General features: G+C 39.0%; 1 protein-coding gene across 3 annotated transcripts in view; it reads left to right on the forward strand.

The window, feature by feature from the left end:
• The window catches only part of LOC111052343 (putative uncharacterized protein DDB_G0277255), a 148349-nt gene extending 130479 nt beyond the window's left edge, over positions 1-17870 (forward strand). For 2 of the 3 annotated variants that reach the window (XM_039430249.1, XM_039430254.1), the window contains 5 exons: positions 5825-6082; positions 7194-7501; positions 10185-10304; positions 11951-13822; positions 14753-17870. In XM_039430249.1, the coding sequence (XP_039286183.1) occupies positions 5825-6082; positions 7194-7501; positions 10185-10304; positions 11951-13822; positions 14753-14889 (2695 nt within the window). In that variant the 3' untranslated portion in view covers positions 14890-17870. The remainder of the gene's footprint in view (positions 1-5824; positions 6083-7193; positions 7502-10184; positions 10305-11950; positions 13823-14752) is intronic. The other variant, XM_039430257.1, reaches the window with a different exon arrangement.
• The last annotated feature ends 351 nt before the right edge of the window (positions 17871-18221 follow it).

The following is an 18221-nucleotide window of genomic DNA, read 5'->3' on the forward strand; positions in this document are numbered from 1 at the left end:
TAATCGTGATTAACTTTACGAGAACCAATCAGAGGAGGCGTTTTTGGAAAGACGGCTTCTCTGATTAGTTCTCGTGGAATTAATCGCGGTTAAAATTCTACTTGCCATTGTGCAACCGGCACTAATTCTCAATCCGCATACATCCTTGGACCATTGATTAGTACAAATCGGTACAAAATCATCATTGATGCGCTCCATTCTTAGTACAACAGCATTCTCATTGAAACATTTGTCCTCCATAGTAATAGACAGTGACTAGACACAATTTACTACACAATTTTCAGTAGGAAAAAGGAATGGATGAACAACACCAACCTAGAAACTTCATGATTTCTTCTGTATAGAAGATTTACTTACCACTCAACAAAGCTTTTTCACCTATAGGAAGCTGGAGCTTGATTCCAATTACCTTCATCATTAATAGAATAGAATAGAATGTTATTAGTCATTCAATATATACAAAAAATACATCGACTTCGTCAAAATAAACATGCTACATGCAAAAATAGTAATACATGCTAGTAAATCTTTTGTGAACTCCTATTCGGTCAACATCCATTGATTCCTTTAAACAATACAAAACCTATTGCTAGGTGTTGATAGAAAACTCATACCGTATCTAAAATAGTAGCCTATCCCATTTCGAAAGTATAAGGGCCGGTTTCCGAGCACGGGATTTATCTAGGTTCTAGACTTTGCTGGAGTCAGAAATTTGGCTTTCCGAAACGGGGGTAGTCATAGTTTTTATGACGATCTTCATTTCCTTGACGAAATTAGACATTCCTAAATTTATTTTATTTGTGACGAGAAAATAATAATATTATTGGAAGACGCTCGGCTATCAGCAAAGCTAGCTGACCGCGGAGATAAGGAGGGTACCGATGGAGCACCAACTTCCGCGCATCAAGACGATTCTTACCGCCTCTGGCGGCGGCGCATCTCCATCCCCTCTACTTTGGGGAAGTATTTAAACGCCAGACGAGCCCCAGATCACTAGCATTCCGCTCCCAACCTTCATGCTCCTTGTACAGCGGCCCATTGGCTGCTGTACATCCCTGACCTCCTGTCCTGGTACAGCGGCCCATTGGCTGCCGTACATCCCTGTCCTCCTCTCCTGATACAGCAGCCTGTTGGCTGCCGTACATCCCCCTCCTCTCATCCTCCCAGGGCACAGCGGCCCGTTGGCTGCCGTCCCTTTCCACCTATCCTCCAGGGCACAGCAGCCCATTGGCTGCCGTCCCTATCCTTCCATTCTCCCAGGGCACAGCGGCCCATTGGCTGCCGTCCCTATCCTTCCATCCTCCCAGGGCACAGCGGCCCATTGGCTGCCGTCCCTATCCCTCCATCCTCCCAGGGCACAGCAGCCAGTTGGCTGCCGTCCCTATCCTTCCATTCTCCCAGGACACAGCAGCCCGTTGGCGGCCGTCCCTATCCTTCCATCCTCCCAGGGCACAGCGGCCCATTGGCTGCCGTCCCTATCCATTCATCCTCCCAGGGCACAGCGGCCTGTTGGCTGCCGTCCCTATCCTTCCATCCTCCCAGGGCACCGCGGCCCGTTGGCTGCCGTCCCTTACCGTCTATCCTCTCTAGGCACAGCAGCCCATTGGCTTCCATCCCTCCCGTCTATCCTTCCTCTTCCTACTATACTGGAGCGGAACCGAAGCCATAAGGCCAATACAAAATTACCTCGAAGTGGTGTCATCAGAGTAGAGAGCGACCTTCACGCCATCAGAAGCACCAGGAGGTGCTGTCCACACCAGCTAAGGTACAAAGAAGGAAGAAGAGGAACTTCGACTTGCCTCCTTTCCCCGCCCACATTACGACTGAGCTAAGTCGTCCAGGAGCAACACCTGGGTATCAATCACCTACCTCTGAAGGTACTCAGGGTGCACGTGATAGATTAGCGCCCGTACTTGGGGCACGAGGCAATGGAGTAAGAATCATGAGTGGACAGGGCAAGGCTGATTCAGATGCACAACACCAGGAGCTAACAGAGGATCAGTCGGTTGAGGACGTAAACCCCAAAGTAATAGCTGACCCCAGAGTTTCCTGGATCTATAGATTGAAAAAGGATGAAGCATCCAATCTTCTACAAGATTGGGGCATAGTGACATCTGGAACACATGCCGGGCTGAGAAGGTTGTTAGTGGAACAACATAAGAAGATGGCAGTATGTTATTCCAGCCCAAGACCCGCCATCATAATGAGCGGAAGCAGTGGGGAAACTAAACACTCAGTGACAGATACCCATACTGAGATTAGAACCAATATTCACACAAACCCCCTCATGGACCCAGGGGCGGTATGTGACAAAGTAAGAAACTGGGGACTGTCTTTTGATGGCCAATCAGATGCTCCCAGCTTCCTAGAAAGTCTAGACAAACTACAACAAGCCTATGGGCTTACTGGCAACCAACTACTAGTTGCCCCTTCCTGAATTACTAGTTGGTAAAGCTACCCTATGGATGTGTAATCATCGTGACCAGTGGAAATTGTGGGACAATTTTGTGACAGATTTCAGATCACGCTACTATCCACTTACCTATGAGGAGGACCTCGAGAATCTAATCCAGACAAGGAAGCAAAAAGGAAGGTGAGTCATTTGACGAATTTCTCGAAGATGTACTGACACTCATGAGGCATCGAGGAGGTTTCACAGACGAAAATAAATTATAGAGAGTGTATAAGAATCTCCTCCCACAGTACAAATTGTATATTCGGCAATCAGATGTTCATAGTATCAACGAATTGGAAAAATTCGCGAGGGAGTATGAACAAATCAAAGCAGAGGAGAAACAGAATAGACAGAATCCGAGAGTTCACATGACTGAGGACACGAAAAAGATTACAATGCTCAAGGTTGAGACAGTTATAACCCCTACTAGTAACAGACCATCTCTTAGTGAGTCTGAACCAAAGTGTTGGCAATTCAAGGGACCGGGGCACTGGAGATCACACTGTCCCGATATCCCACCATGTAAAAGGCGCGGAAAGAGAGCACTGGAATGTGTTTGTGATATACAGAAGGAGAATAAAACTCCAAACAAGACAGCAGTGATGCGAACAGCACACAGGATTCCTGTGATTGAAGAGTCATCAAGGGACAACAGACTATTCGTTACTGTGACAATCAGTGGTAAAAAGTGTCGGGCATTGCAAGATAGTGGCGCTGAAGCTAATTATATGAGTAATGAGGTTTATGAACTTCTCCAAAAAATAGGGATGATAAGGAAGGTACCAACTCATCACCATGCGATATTAGCTGATGGACGATCTACCCCATTAAATGGGAAGCTGACAACTAATGTAACTATAGAACGAATCACAGTTCCACTAGCGGCATCTATAATGGAAGGACTTGGACAAGAGTTGCTATTAGGCATGGAATTTATGCATGAAAACAGAGTGAATATTCACACATTCTCAAGAGAGGTGGAGTGGAATCCTCCCCAATTGAATCCTTCAAGTCAGCGAATTATGTCACGATTGCTCTTATTGAGGACTAAGACAGCATCAGTCCCAACAATAGCGGCTGTAGACTCCAAATCTCCAGACAACAAGAGTTGCATCAGAAGGATGTTCAAGCAGGTTGGTTTGAACAGAGTCGAACCCAATGCCTTGATTGATAGAAAGGCAGAGTTGTCATATATTCCAAGACAAGCATCCTGGGATGACATAGTTGATCACTGTGATGGAATGAACGACTCTGAACGACAGGCCGCGATTTATGCTCCAACTGTCAGAGCAAAGACTTCGAACTCCAAGAAAGTTGTGGAGGTTAGGATAGAACGAATGCCATCTCATGGCAAATCAGATGTTAGCCTCACGGTCAACACAAAGAGGATAACCCAAGGTAGGAAATCATTCTCTGAAGACAATACAACACTCCCACCTCGCCCAACAAACAGGAAGGTGGTAAGGAAAGATTCAATGCCACCATTGACTGATATGGAGGTGGAAAGGTTAACACACCCTTTGACTGTCAAAGAAATAGTCCCACAGGATCCCAGACCAGGCCTGTCTAAAAATATGGATCCGGTGCTGTGCCACCGCAACATAACACCAGGCAAGCACAGACGATCAGGTCGACCACGTATAAAAGTCTGGTTACCAGATGGACAGTGTAAATTTGTGCCCGTGGACCAGGCATAGATGACGCTCATAGTGAGTGGCATACACCTTTTAAGGTGGTGCCATAGAGGGCTCCGAACCCCCCCCCCCCCCAACCAAGTAGGAGTGGGGTGTCACAAAGTAAAATTGTGACGAGATAATAATTAATAATACTATTGGAAGATGCTCGGCTATCAGCAAAGCTAGCTGACTGCGGAGATAAGGAGGGTACCGATGGTGCACAATCTTCCGTGCATCGAGACGCCTCTGGCGGCGGCGCATCTCCATCCCCTCTACTTTGGGGAGAGTATTTAAATGCCAGACGAGCCCCAGACCACTAGCATTCCGCTCCCAACCTTCCTGCTCCTTGTACAGCGGCCCGTTGGCTGCCGTACATCCCTGACCTCCTGTCCTGGTACAGCAGCCCGTTGGCTGCCGTACGTCCCTCTCCTCTCATCCTCCCAGGGCACAGCGGCCCGTTGGCTACCATCCCTTTCCACCTATCCTCCAGGGCACAGCGGCCCATTGGCTGCCGTCCCCATCCTTCCATCATCCCAGGGCACAGTGGCCCGTTGGCTGCCATCCCTATCCATCCATCCTCCCAGGGCACAGCGGCCCGTTGGCTGCCGTCCCTATCCTCTCATCCTCCCAGGGCACAGCGGCCCGTTGGCTGCCGTCCCTATCCTCTCATCCTCCCAGGGCACAGCGGCCTGTTGGCTGCCGTCCCTATCCTCTCATCCTCCAGGGCACAGCGGCCTGTTGGCTGCCGTCCCTATCCTTCCATCCTCCCAGGGCCCAGCGGCCCATTGGCTGCCGTCCCTATCCATCCATCCTCCCAGGGCGCAGCGGCCCGTTGGCTGCCGTCCCTATCCTTCCATCCTCCCAGGGCACAGCGGCCCATTGGCTGCTGTCCCTTACCGTCTATCCTCTCCGGGCACAGCGGCCCATTGGCTGCCGTCCCTCCCATCTATCCTCCCTCTTCCTTCTATACTGGAGCGGAACCGAGGCCGTAAGGCTAATACAAAATTACCTCAAAGTGGTGTCATCAGAGTAGAGAGCGACCTTCACGCCGTCAGAAGCACAAGGAGGTGCTGTCCATACCAGCTAAGGTACAAAGAAGGAAGAAGAGGAACTTTGACTTGCCTCCTTTCCCCGCCCACATTACGACTGAACTATGTCGTCCAGGAGCAACACCTGGATATCAATCACCTACCTCTGAAGGTACTCAGGTTGTACGTGATAGATTGTGACGGTATTTTATATTTTATATCTTATTTTATTTTGTGTTCAATTCCCTAGTTTTTCGAAATTTAATATAAACGTGACTGTGAGTAGCCCATGACTGCGACTATGCCCCATTTCGGAAAGCCAAATTTCTGACTCCAGCTGTTCAAAGTCTAGAACTTAGCTAAATCCCGAGCTCGGAAACCGGCCCTTGGAGTCTATATTCCGTGTTGAAACACAGAATCAAAATCTATCAAGTACCCTTCATTTCATTTCAACACCACTATTTTCAACCCTTTAAGATCCATTTTCAAATGTACACTTGGAAATGGCTCTTGAAACGCTCTTGAAGAGTTGAAACCAGTGCTGTTAGAATGAAATGAAGAGTACTCGATAGTTATTTGATTGCGTGTTTTAATAATCATCAGTAGCCCAGAAAAGAACAGTGAACATTTTTGTGAGTATGTGTCAATGATTTGTGTTTGCGCAGTGCTTCCCCCCGCCAAAGAAACCGAATCCGCACCAATCCGTGGCTGAGTGGAGGCCAGCCGCCTCCACAGACGGCGCCCAAGTGCTACAACTCGCAGGGAGAGACGTCGTCGACTGTGGGTAGCAGCTCCACCATCTCCTCCAACGGATGTCATCTGGCGCCACCAGCCGACACTCACACCCACTCGCCCAGGTCCAACACTAAGAAGAAGCTGGCCAAAGATGAGGCCAAAAGCCCTGCAGCTCTGGCCATCAGCCCGTGAGTGAATATTATCGGGCCTATTAGCCGAAGTTCTAGTATAAATAATCAAATTTCCACTGTATTTTATTCCTACTTGTAAAATTAGGGGTTTTATGAACGATTATTATACAAAAAAATTTTGACTTGGAGGGATATGCGGAGCAGAGAAATGGAGGGAGATCAGCCAATAACAGTGGTGAATAGAGTCATAGAAAGAAGCGCAGTTGCCAATTTGTTGATTAGACTCAGTCGACTTAGAGCTTCCAGAGAGGAAACATCGTTTGCGAATTGAGTAGTTGAACACTTGTCCTTTACAGCACGGCAACATTGCCTCAGCTGTATCTCTACTTTTCTCTGCTCCACTTATCCCTCGAAGTCAAAAGTAATTTTGTATGGACTTTAAGTATATTAGCCTAACTTTAAGTATTAATATCAAAATTTTTTCTGTACCCGTACCCAAACTGTACTCATATTCATAAAGTTGAGTGTTCAATAAACGATTATTGAGTATATTAGCCTAAGCTCTGGTATGAACATTCAAATTTTCTCTGTACCCGTGACCAAAGTGGATTCCTACTCGTAAAGTTCAGGGTGTTTATTAACGAATATTGGAGTTTCATCTGGGAGTGAACTACAGACTCAGAACAAAACTGCTCTCTTCACAAATTTCATAAACCGCAACACTTCCTAAAGATGAACTATACTTTCCAATTTTTTGAAATCAACCCATCTTTTAGAAATGTTACTGTTTATAAAATTTGGGAAGAAAGAATAAATGATATTTTCAAATGATATATATTGTGGCTGGAGCTAAAGACTTCTTTTTCCAGTCACGCCAAAAACTATTGTAATTTAATGAGTATTTTATTTGTAAAAACATTTTTTGTATTTGGCAATAAATTCATTATTCATTTTATCTTTATGCTAGTAGGTATGGTTTGTAGGATTCTTATGATTCTATCGTTAGCCATTATTTTGAAAGTAGACTATTTAAATATAAATAAGGAATCCTTGTCAAGGATATCCCTGCAAGTTTAGTATGCAGTGTTTATACAGTTCAATGTATGACGATGACTCGTATTGTGGGTTTGTCAAAATATAGTTTAATTCATGAGGATTGTGTTGTTAGTGTTGTCAGAACCCGGCGACTGGTGATGTCGTCCTCGGTGACGACTTGCTCGCCGCACCTGAACCGACCGTGTCGCCACGCGATGCAACATGGCCGCTCGCCATCCTCCAGCTCATCTACGAGCTCATCTACCAGCTCGGCTAGCAGCTCGGCATCCAACGACAACCACCACGGCAACACCAGTGACTTCTCCGATGATGACGTCACGCTCAACGAGATGCTCGGCAAGTTTGACGAGAGCTACGTCTACGAGAAGGAGACCGACATCCTCAGCGACAGCGACCCCACTGACTGCGACGACTACAATGGTCAGTATCAGGAGTCAGTAGTCAGTATCTTCTTTCCTCTCCGTCTTGCATCAACTCAATTATTGATTTCCGTCATTCAACTTGGTAGAGAAAGATGGCGTTTTGTGACAGTCATAACTAATATTTACCAATCTTTCAATGGTAAATTCTAGTCATCAGCTGACTCAATCAAAACACATTATAATGAATGCGACCATACATAATGATTACAATAGTTAAACCAACTCTGGAGAAAACGACTCCAAGTGGAAATCAGAGATGCACATTAAGGCTCAACTCACACTTACTCGACTCGAGTCTGCGTCTAGACTGCGACTCTAGTCTCTTCTCGACGCAGCATGTTTTTCTAAATGGTGACACTCAGACCAGTCGATTCTAGTCTCCGCGACGTCACCATTTGAAAACACATGCTGCGTCGAGAAGAGACTAGAGTCGCAGTCTCTTCCCGACCTGAGTCGCGTAAGTGTGAGTTGAGCCTAAGGGTACATAGAGAGATATATGTGATCTGCAATCCTATGGGAATTTACAGTATATGTATTTCTCAGAGATTGATCTAGAGAGAAATATCTATTTAGAGAGCAAATCTAGAGGGAAATCTAGAGAGAAATTGAGAGAGCGATCTAGAGAGAAATTGAGAGAGCAAATCTGGAGAGAAATTGAGAGAGCGATCTAGATAGAAATTGAGAGAGTAAATCTGGAGAGAAGTTGAGAGAGCGATCTAGAGAGAAATCCAAGATTAAGATATACCTTATACCTATAGAATCGCAAAAACGCTGATCGCTATGTGCCCTTATTACTACTGTGATTTAAACACCTATGATCTCCCCTTATGATCGCTTTCTCCACAGTTGGTTTAATTATTAAACCTATTTAATCTTTGTATTGTCGCATTCATTAATCTGTGTCAGCTGATGATTTAAACTAGAATTTTTGTTCGACTTTATTGGAGAAAGCGACCCTAAAAATTATTACAGTAAAAAAGGGTGTGTACCATAATTCATGATTATGCTTTAATAACATTTGTTATTCAATATGAAGGCTGATTTAAAACTTTAATATTGATAACGGTGGAAAGATCTTTTTGTTTATTTCTTTAGAAAAGAAAAAATGCCAAAAGGTTGCTTAATACAGCCTAATCACGAGCTCATAAAAATCTTCACTCTGAAGATTCTAGTTACATAAATCTGTATATTATAATAATTAGGAGGATTTGAGTGTCTACGTAGAGTATATTTCTGTTTTTTTTTTTTTTTTTTTTTTTTTTAATGAAAAAGGACTAAATTTCAAAAAAGTGGAATCATAACCTCATTTCGAACTTTTAAAATAATATTATCTAAATTTGGGAGAGGAATAGTACAAGGAGTATCCTTAGTTTTTCTCTTCCATTCAGTGCTTTCTTGTAAAAATTAGAATAATAAATAATATCACTTCTACACAATCAGGCTCTCCTACTCGCTATTCAAGTAAAATTGTTCATTTCGATTATAGGTTGACACAAGCGAATTATTGATTGAATTACTTTGATTTTAGTGAGTGATAAGAGTGAAATGAGTGAACAAGATACTAACTATTATTCATCCTTCTTCCATTAATCCTGTTGCAAAATCGTTTCTAAACGTTTTTAAATAAGGTACCTCGTCTAGGCCTAGGTAGCCCTAGGTATAGGCCCAATATATAAGCGTGGTGCTGGCCACTGTACGACTGTACAGCCGAAAACCTGAACGTTTATGGCAGTGACTTCTGACTTGTGTGTCCAGTAGTTTGTTTGCTCATGCAAGTTAGCTGTTACAGAACACTGTTCAGCCAGTTACAAACACATCGATTTTTGTTCGTACGATATTTTGCCGTACTCAAGAATTCTAGCAGATTAAACGGAACTTGACAAACATCATCTGTTTAATCTAATAGAATTCATGAGGACTTCAATAGAATTTATGAGTACGGCAAAAAACGTAGGAACAAAAATCGATGTGTGTGTAGCTAGCCTTAGCCTATCAGTCGAAGATGTTCGACGGGACGTAAGGGTGTGATCACATTGAATGCGTATATATGCAAGTGCAAGCTTGGTTATGCATGATCAAGCTTGCAGATGAGAAATAAAATCTGGATAGAGCAATAGGAGCACTCACACTGAAAGCTTGCACTTCACTTGCTAGTTGCATTCAGTGTGAGCAGCAACATGCAAGTCACATGTGTTTCAATGGCAATCTTCAAATTTCGTTTCTCGGCTCATGTATGATTCGACTTGCACTTGCACATATCCATGTGATCACACTCTGACGTCAGTGGCTGGCCTTAAACCCTTGCTGGGTTCGCAATAATCAAAGTTTGATCCTGGATGGAATTGTTCACCTATTGTATATTTCATTCAACATGAGTCATAAACCATTATTCACAGTGCATGCAGCATTCAAATTGAAAAAAAAAACTGCACAGTATTCATGCTTGTATGATAAGAATTCAGTACGTAGAAATTAATAGCTTGTAAGATTGCTTGATAGGCCAGCTACAATGAAATTATTACACTTCTATAAGCTCATCCAGGTAAGCTTTGCTGTACAGTTTTTTCTATTGAGTTCATGAATTATGGAAAATAAGCTGATACGGTATCACTTGATTTTGTTGACACTGCTTGATTTAGGCTGATATGATTGATGAAGCATTCTCAATTATTTTTCCGCAGAAGAAAAAATGGACAATGCGAAAGTGAGCACGTTTGAAGAATGTCCAAGAGAAGATTTTGAGTTCATAGACAACGGTTCTTTGGCCGAATTCGTATATTCAGATTCCGAATACTCGGCAAGTAAGTTGTTCACGCTTTTGCGTCTTCAAATTTGCCCTCTTGGGCGACGATCTATCTCGATCACCAACATATTTCTGTTAAATCCATCGATTAAATCATATTGAATTGATGAACTGTGGAGCTTGATATAGATATTTAGCTGTTCTAAAACCACTATTAGATAACAGTATGTGGTGAGATCTTTTTATAAACTAGTCTGAATATATCGAGAAGTAAATTTGATTTAGAACAATATCATTACTCTTAATAGACTAGTCTCTTCCAGCATTTTTAGACTCGATTTTCTGAAATAGACACACAATAGTACAAAATAGGAACGTACGACTGTAGTTCACATGATGAACACTCTCTGAAGATAAACTGTTATAGTCCTACTTCAATATTGAAAACACAACACAAATGTTTATAGACTTACCATAGAGTAGCCTCAATACTTTCTATTTATTATTCCCAATGAGTTTCTGAGTAGAATGTTTTTCTATTATTTTACAATAGCCCACAATTTTTTATACATTATAAGCATGCATCTACTATTTCACTCAATTCCTCAACAAAGCTATACAAAGTAATTTGCATCACAAGTATTTCTGTAAAAATGTGTTGTAACGTATAATTGTATAATTTTTTCATTGCTCTATTAATTCGTTCAAGTAGTGGGCTAGTATAGCACAACTAGAATTTTCAGCAATTATCATAAGAACCGCTTGATAAATTTAATATTTTAATAGAGGCTTATGAAGATTTTGTATTCAGACTTCCAAAACTTTGAAGTATCTGCCGGTAGAAAGTATAGAATAAGAAACTGTTTTTTGAACACACAGTTTTTTGACATGTTCAATCACTTTTTGTACTATCCCATATTGTATAACCCATTAGAAATAGCATACTCTCTACAGGAGAGAATTGTAATTTCATAATATCCTGGGAATTTTCCGCAAATGAATCGATACGATAGAACTATATAGTACATCAGTTTTCTCTTATGATTGATATTAACATTTATCCATTTTTTGACAGCATGATAAGCATGAAATAGTCTAGTAGACACTTTTTGAACCTTTACTTTAGGCATATTAGGTATCCCGCTTTGCATTAAACGAATTTTGTATAAAATCCGGGTGAGACTGGAATCAGGATAGCTTGTGCATATTTGACCATCCAATTATTCTCTTATTATCAATAATAAAGTATTTTGATAGGCCTACCTGAATGTTTTAGTCATTATTATAGAAAATAACTAGTAGTACCCACTTGACACTTGAAAATGCCATGAGTATTCGAAATAGCTGTGTTCATATAAAAATGCATAAAGAGGGTACTGGTCATTTTCTATAATAATTTTATCTCTTATTATTAAATGCATGATGGAGCTATTGAAGATAGGGTTCAATATTTGATTTTGAAGTGATAAGATCTTGAACAAGAAAAATTTTAATGAGACAAAGGCTTTGATTAAACTAAAACCTCCATCAAGAGTACATATTTCTTCAGTTTTCTATATATTGGTTCAACACAAATTAATTTCTGATCGATTATGACATATTATTGATGATCAGGTTTTGTGTTGACTTCTTCACAAAAATATTTCATGTTAATGGATTTTTGTTTTGTTTTGGTGATACTGATTCAATTTTGGTTAATTACAGGTGTTAATACTGGTCACTGTACTTACCACCATCTGCCAGGACATACACCTGAGATGCAAAAACGACTGAAAGACTCGGTGGCCAGGCGACACCGCGCTGAGACCAACAGAAGGCACAGGGACTCTTCCCGAGGAGCGTCTCGCAAAAGATCGTCGTCGCAAAATAAGCACAAGTGCCACAAAAAGGAAACCGAAGTCTCATCCTCAACAGAACACGTGGCAAAGAAGACCAGTGCTCGTAAGAGAAGCTCAGGATCAATCAACAGGAAGAGCTCAATTGAGAATGTGCCAAGGTCTTTCGAGCAGAGCGGGCCTCTCTACAGTCCGACAAGACGTCTCGTACATGACCCTGACCGACGTAACCTTGAAAACCCAGCAAAGCATTTCAATCTAAACAGGGTTCTAATGGAAAGACTGATCAACAATCAGAGGAATGGAACTAGAAGTGCGGATGGCACTCCCGTCTCACTTAGAAGAAACCACTCATCCGCTGAATACAATGGCAAATACTTGAGGAATCACTGGGTCACCAAAGTCATGAACTCAAACCCGGGCTTCAATGAGCGAAGGAATAGCTTTGAAGGCCGACTCAATTCAGCTGGTGAAACAAAAAAGATCAATTCTCTGACACCACATCCTTCTCCTGTCAAGGACAGACCTTTCCATGACAGACCTCCTGTAGTCAATGAAGTGAATGAAGCCGACAAGGAAGGTGACCTCAAGTATCGGAGACTGATACAAGAGGCTGAAAATATTCTTGAAGACTTCCAGGGCAAAACAAAACCCGAATATTTGTCACCAACTTTCCGTGTGCGGTCTGCAAACCATTCCGCACCTCTTAGTCCTCTTGTCATGAAATGTCAGAAACAGGCAGAAATGTTTAAAACGGCAAATGGAGATATCTGCAACACTCAAATCAACAATAACATGAAGCGTGATACTACATTTTTGATAGAAAAAACTGGTAAAGATACGAGTGAGGTAACCAATAATAACGATGAAGGTTTATTTAAAACGATCTCGAAAACTTTTGAAAGAATAATAGCCAGGAATAACACTTCAGATGCTAATAAGAAACTTGACAAAAGTGTTGCTGACCCTTTTGTACAGAAAAAGATGAGCTTGTTTGTGCATGCACCTCCTCCCCCTCCCATCTATGAGAACATTGCGAGGAGAGGAAGTACCTATTCAAATATAGAAACTTTTGGAAATGCTACTTGTATCAATGACAATGCATCAAATCACAACAATGATAGCCACAGAGACGATCTTTCCAAATTCAATGATGGTTATACGTTTGTGAATGGTAACAATAATCTGAGTGAATTTAGAAAGAGTAGCTTTTCATCAAGAACCATCAAGAAAGATTCACCAAGTTTCATTCGAAAAAACTCAGATTATGAATGTTCATCGGCTCAACCTGAACCCACAAATTGCCAAAGTAATAGCTGCTACTTGTATGATAAGCCACCCAGATCGCCATGCAGGATTGATCGCAGTTCAAATCGTAAGCTGCCACCAAACATCAACTCGAACCGAATGCAGAACCTTGGTGAGCAAGTGCCATGGCACCATAGGAATAGCAATGTACAAGATCGATTCAAGAACCAGGTGGATGATGAGAATAATTTCCGCAAGTCGTTGAATGCTATAAGAGGTACAGAAAATCAGAAACCTGATCTAACAGCATTCAGGTCGTTCGATCTAGGCAATGGCAACGTATTTGGCACTCGCTATTGTCCCCAAAGCGAACCTGTCAAACGCAAAGTGTACACGTGCAGTGCTACTTTCAACAAACTACAAAAGTCACTCATGAGAAAAAATACGCATTTGGCCAACTCGGCTTCAACCGGCTTCAAACCTACTGGTCAAGGTGAGACTAAATTTTCAAATTAATTTAAAAATTTAATTGGATGTAGGATTCTTCCAAAATAAAATACAATAGGCTACATGTTGTGTTTTCTACTTGAATAGCTCTATTGGCACAAAAGTTGTGAACTAGAGTTCTAGGCGGTTGTGTAAAAATAATGTTTTAAATAATAGTTGTGTTTTTATAAAACTTAGAACTTTAAAAAAACACTGTTTAATTTGTGAACTCGAGTGGAATTGTCAAATAATAGTGTTTTTCTAATCATGGAGAATTTCCACAACATCAATACAATTTTTTACAGCCTACAACTATTGCAGCTGTTGGGTTTATTCAGGAAATTTAAAATTTATAACGATTACAAATTATAAATTTAAATTATACATGGGAAGACTTCATATATATATAATAGACTTTATTCAGGAAATTCAACATTAAAATAACAGTTATAACAATTACAAATTATAAATAAATTGAAATAATACATGGGAAGACTTCATATATAGAATAGACTTTATATGGTATGAAAAGATTTTTTGAGTAGTCACCTCAAGCTGCAGATTTATCAAATAGAATAGACAATAAAATAGCAAGGCAGAAAAGGGTAAACTATATGATCTCCAACATTAATTCCATTTGATACACATAAAAGTACGATATATTTTCCATGTTGTTATGAATTACCGTATGTATAGCCTTTACAAGCATTGAATGCAAAATGTCATACTTTACACATGAATTCATAAAAACTTTTATGTTTTAATGAGCTTTGTGGGCAAATATTTATCACATATTGCTGATAACTCTTATTAGGGTTTGGTGCAGACTCGATAATTCCCCATTATTGATTGAGAATAAACAATTCATTGATGCATTTTCAATATTGTAAGGATGTTTTTCTCAATAAATATGTTCTTTTTATGATATTTTTTTCAGCAAATGACCAAAACTACAACTGGAAAGATAAAGCTGCTCACCTCAAAAATGAACGCCTCTCAATCGACAGCCAAGTAACTCAGAGTCGAAAACATTCTGATAGACAAATCAGAAACGATAATATCGAAACAGGGTAATCGTTTACGTGTGTATATGTGTGAAATATTGACATCCCGTACTTCCTGTGTGTTTTGACGTCATCCACCCTCAACACTCTCAATTTAAAATTACAATAAGAGCTTTGGACAAATGGTTGTGTTTACATTATAAGATTCTCTTGGATATTTATACGAGTATAATAAATATAAATTATCGAGATAATAATTACCACTTGAACCTGAACTACCAATATTATGAACCTGAGATAAAATACATGGTTCTGGACTTCATAATGAAAGACAACTAGCCTAGAAATATCAATCAACCTATCAAAAATTCAGTCATATTATGCCTATTTTGTAAAATTTTATAAAACTTTTGAAGGTTTAAGGCATTAAACTACCTATTTACCACCGTAACTATATATGATAATTGAAAATCCAAACTATATAGATAGATAATGAATTGAAAGAATTCCTAACTTCTATATCAACAGGTTCTGTTGATGCTGATTACACAGTCATGTAAAGTCCATATCATTTTCAATATTGTACTGAGAAATTCTTCATTGTTAAGAGGCTGGATAACTAATTCACAAATCCAATTGGGTCCTTTTTTAAGTTCCTTAAATTATTGTAGAGTGGCATTTCATTACTCCAGTCATTTAGAGATGTGTGTTCAAAAATTAATGTTATATTTTAAGGGACGTGCCCGATGTTGATGTCTGTTTTTTGAAACCAAGTCCATTCATTTGGGTTCATATGTCTCATCAACCAATTGACACAAAGTTCACAGACTCTCTAGAATAAATTCCCGTTTCTAAAACTATGATCTCATGTAAATAGTATTAGTTTTATGACTATTGTATGAATATTGTTTGTTTTATAAAAATGCAACATTATTGTTCATGACACAATATTGATAAGTTTATATTTAAGAAATAAGTAATTGAGAATGATATTTCTATGAGTGTTACTGAAATTGATAGATTTTCTATAACCCCAAGTAAAACATTGGTTTTGATATAGGCTACATCACTCAAATTTGAATTTATCATTTTACAGTATTTGTCTTGAGTTGACTCTAGAAAACCATTCTAGTTCCAATGTAAAACCATACTTGTCATTATAAAATTTAACAATTAATTTGTGTTCAATTTTTTTATTGAACAATCATAAGTAGGCTACTACATTGAATTGCACAATATTATAAGAAGAAAATTAATAAAATAATACTCTCAACATTAATTCACTTGAAAAGTGTTGCCTATTGCAACTGTTAATCGATTTTAAATTCTAATTTGAGTGATTGTTAAAGAACTGGGAATTTTATTGAAATTACCATAATATATACAAATTCCATCACATTTAATATCCTTCTATCAAGCCTTCATTGAAAGACTACTTTTTTAAAATCAGGTGTTTATTTAATACTGAATGATTGTTGCAAAGAACTCTATTACAAATAGATATCCATTTTCTATACAATTGATAGATAAATCAAATCGGTTCATGGTATCAGATTTAATATCTTCAGATGATTTGTCATTCCTATCCATAGAGTATTCAAATGGAATCTATTATAATTATAGTTTGTCCAATTTTAAACTCATCAGCTACTAAGTTATTTCCCTAAATCTTTGAGCAAAAACATTCCTTCCATGCAGCTTTCTTTTATTAATAAGTTATTAAAATTTGACAGTTCTGTTACTATCCACCGATTGAAATATTGAAATCTATATTAATGTAAATCAATCTCGTAGAAAGATAGTATAGGCTTCTGTGAACAAAATTATCAATTTTACCTATTCATGGAAGACCTGCAAATGAAACGAATGTTTAAAACATACACGATTTCATTCTGATTTTTAAAACTATAGAAAATTTGATCTATAATACTCCAACTAAATAAAGTTTCATAGTTGATTTAATTTTTTTTGTGTAGATGGTTTAGTTACGAGAAAAAACTTGAAATTGCAGTGGCCTTCTTATTAGGTACCCAGTTTTTTCTTTTTTATACTAATATCGTAAATCTATGGATATGTTTGCATAGATCTCATTCTGAGTTTTTAATGCATTTTTATACTAATATCGTAAATCTATGGATATATTTGCATAAATCTCATACTGTATGTTTAATGCATTTTTACTTGTTGATTTTTTTGGAATGGAGACTGGAACGAAAAAAATAATTGAAAGGTGCTGGAAGATTTATTTACTAGTTTCCTTCTCTTCGTTATTATAATGACAGTAACTTATACAATAAATTTATTATTCTTTATTACATTTCCAATAAATTTAACTTAACGTACAGTATGCCATCACCACTGAACTGATAATTTTTGTTGATTGGACAATTGCCGTTTTTAATTTATAAATTTTCTCAACTTTCTTCAGTTGTCAAATTGCGTGTTACTTGATAATATTATTGTTAATACTATAACGTAGGAGTTTTGAAAAGATAAATTTATCCGGAGATAAAGTGTATCTCAAATTTAAATTTCTGCTTTCTAGTAAAGGGTCTCTAGTACTTTTGAAGTAGCCTAGTTAGAAAGTAGTAGTTTTTATTAGTCCTATTTCTAAATTATTCTTCCAAATCACTGTAGTTACATGAATGTAGTCAGAGTCCCCACTAGTTAATGATTGCACTACCTGTACTTAAGAAAGACCTGTTACAATTCAACTGTAATCAGTTATTATATTCCATTAAAAATTATCATAATTACGAGTCACATTAGAGCATGTTGAATAACCAAAGAAAGATAGAGGTAGCCAAGTTGTGAACTTAGAGGAAACAGACTGTAGATTAGTGAACTCTTTCTTTACCTTTAGTCAACCTTATTGCATTCGACTTAACAATAATATTGATTAAGGTTACCAGGAATTGTGCAAATAGAAATAATATTGTTTGATGATATTGTAATAGTGATTATTGTTTAAACAGTGAAAGAATATGTTACAGTTGATGATTTGTATTATTTGATGTCTCTCAAAAGAATAAATTTTGGTTCAGAGATTGATTTCAGTTTTTTCTGTTCACACCTATTCCATTTGCAATAAATTTGCAGCTTGCTAGACTTATCAACTCTGAAGATATCCAAATTTCGCCAAATGAATTCAATAGATGTATTCCCTATGGCTCGGTTGCAAGTACGTCTATCAAATTTAACCGTGATTAAAAACTGATTAAATATGTCATCTGCTTCTTTCATTAGTCTTGTGGAATTCAACTGTCCTTTGAACAAGATAGCAACAGGCTGTTGTTCTAAATTCTCCAAGTCAGACCGTATATGAAATAATAATTTTTATGATCAACTCTTATTTGGCAACGTTGCATGTACTCTCATCGGACTACTTTCATGCGGTTGACT

This window comes from Nilaparvata lugens, chromosome 1, assembly GCF_014356525.2.
Source record: "Nilaparvata lugens isolate BPH chromosome 1, ASM1435652v1, whole genome shotgun sequence".
NCBI lineage: Eukaryota > Metazoa > Arthropoda > Insecta > Hemiptera > Delphacidae > Nilaparvata > Nilaparvata lugens.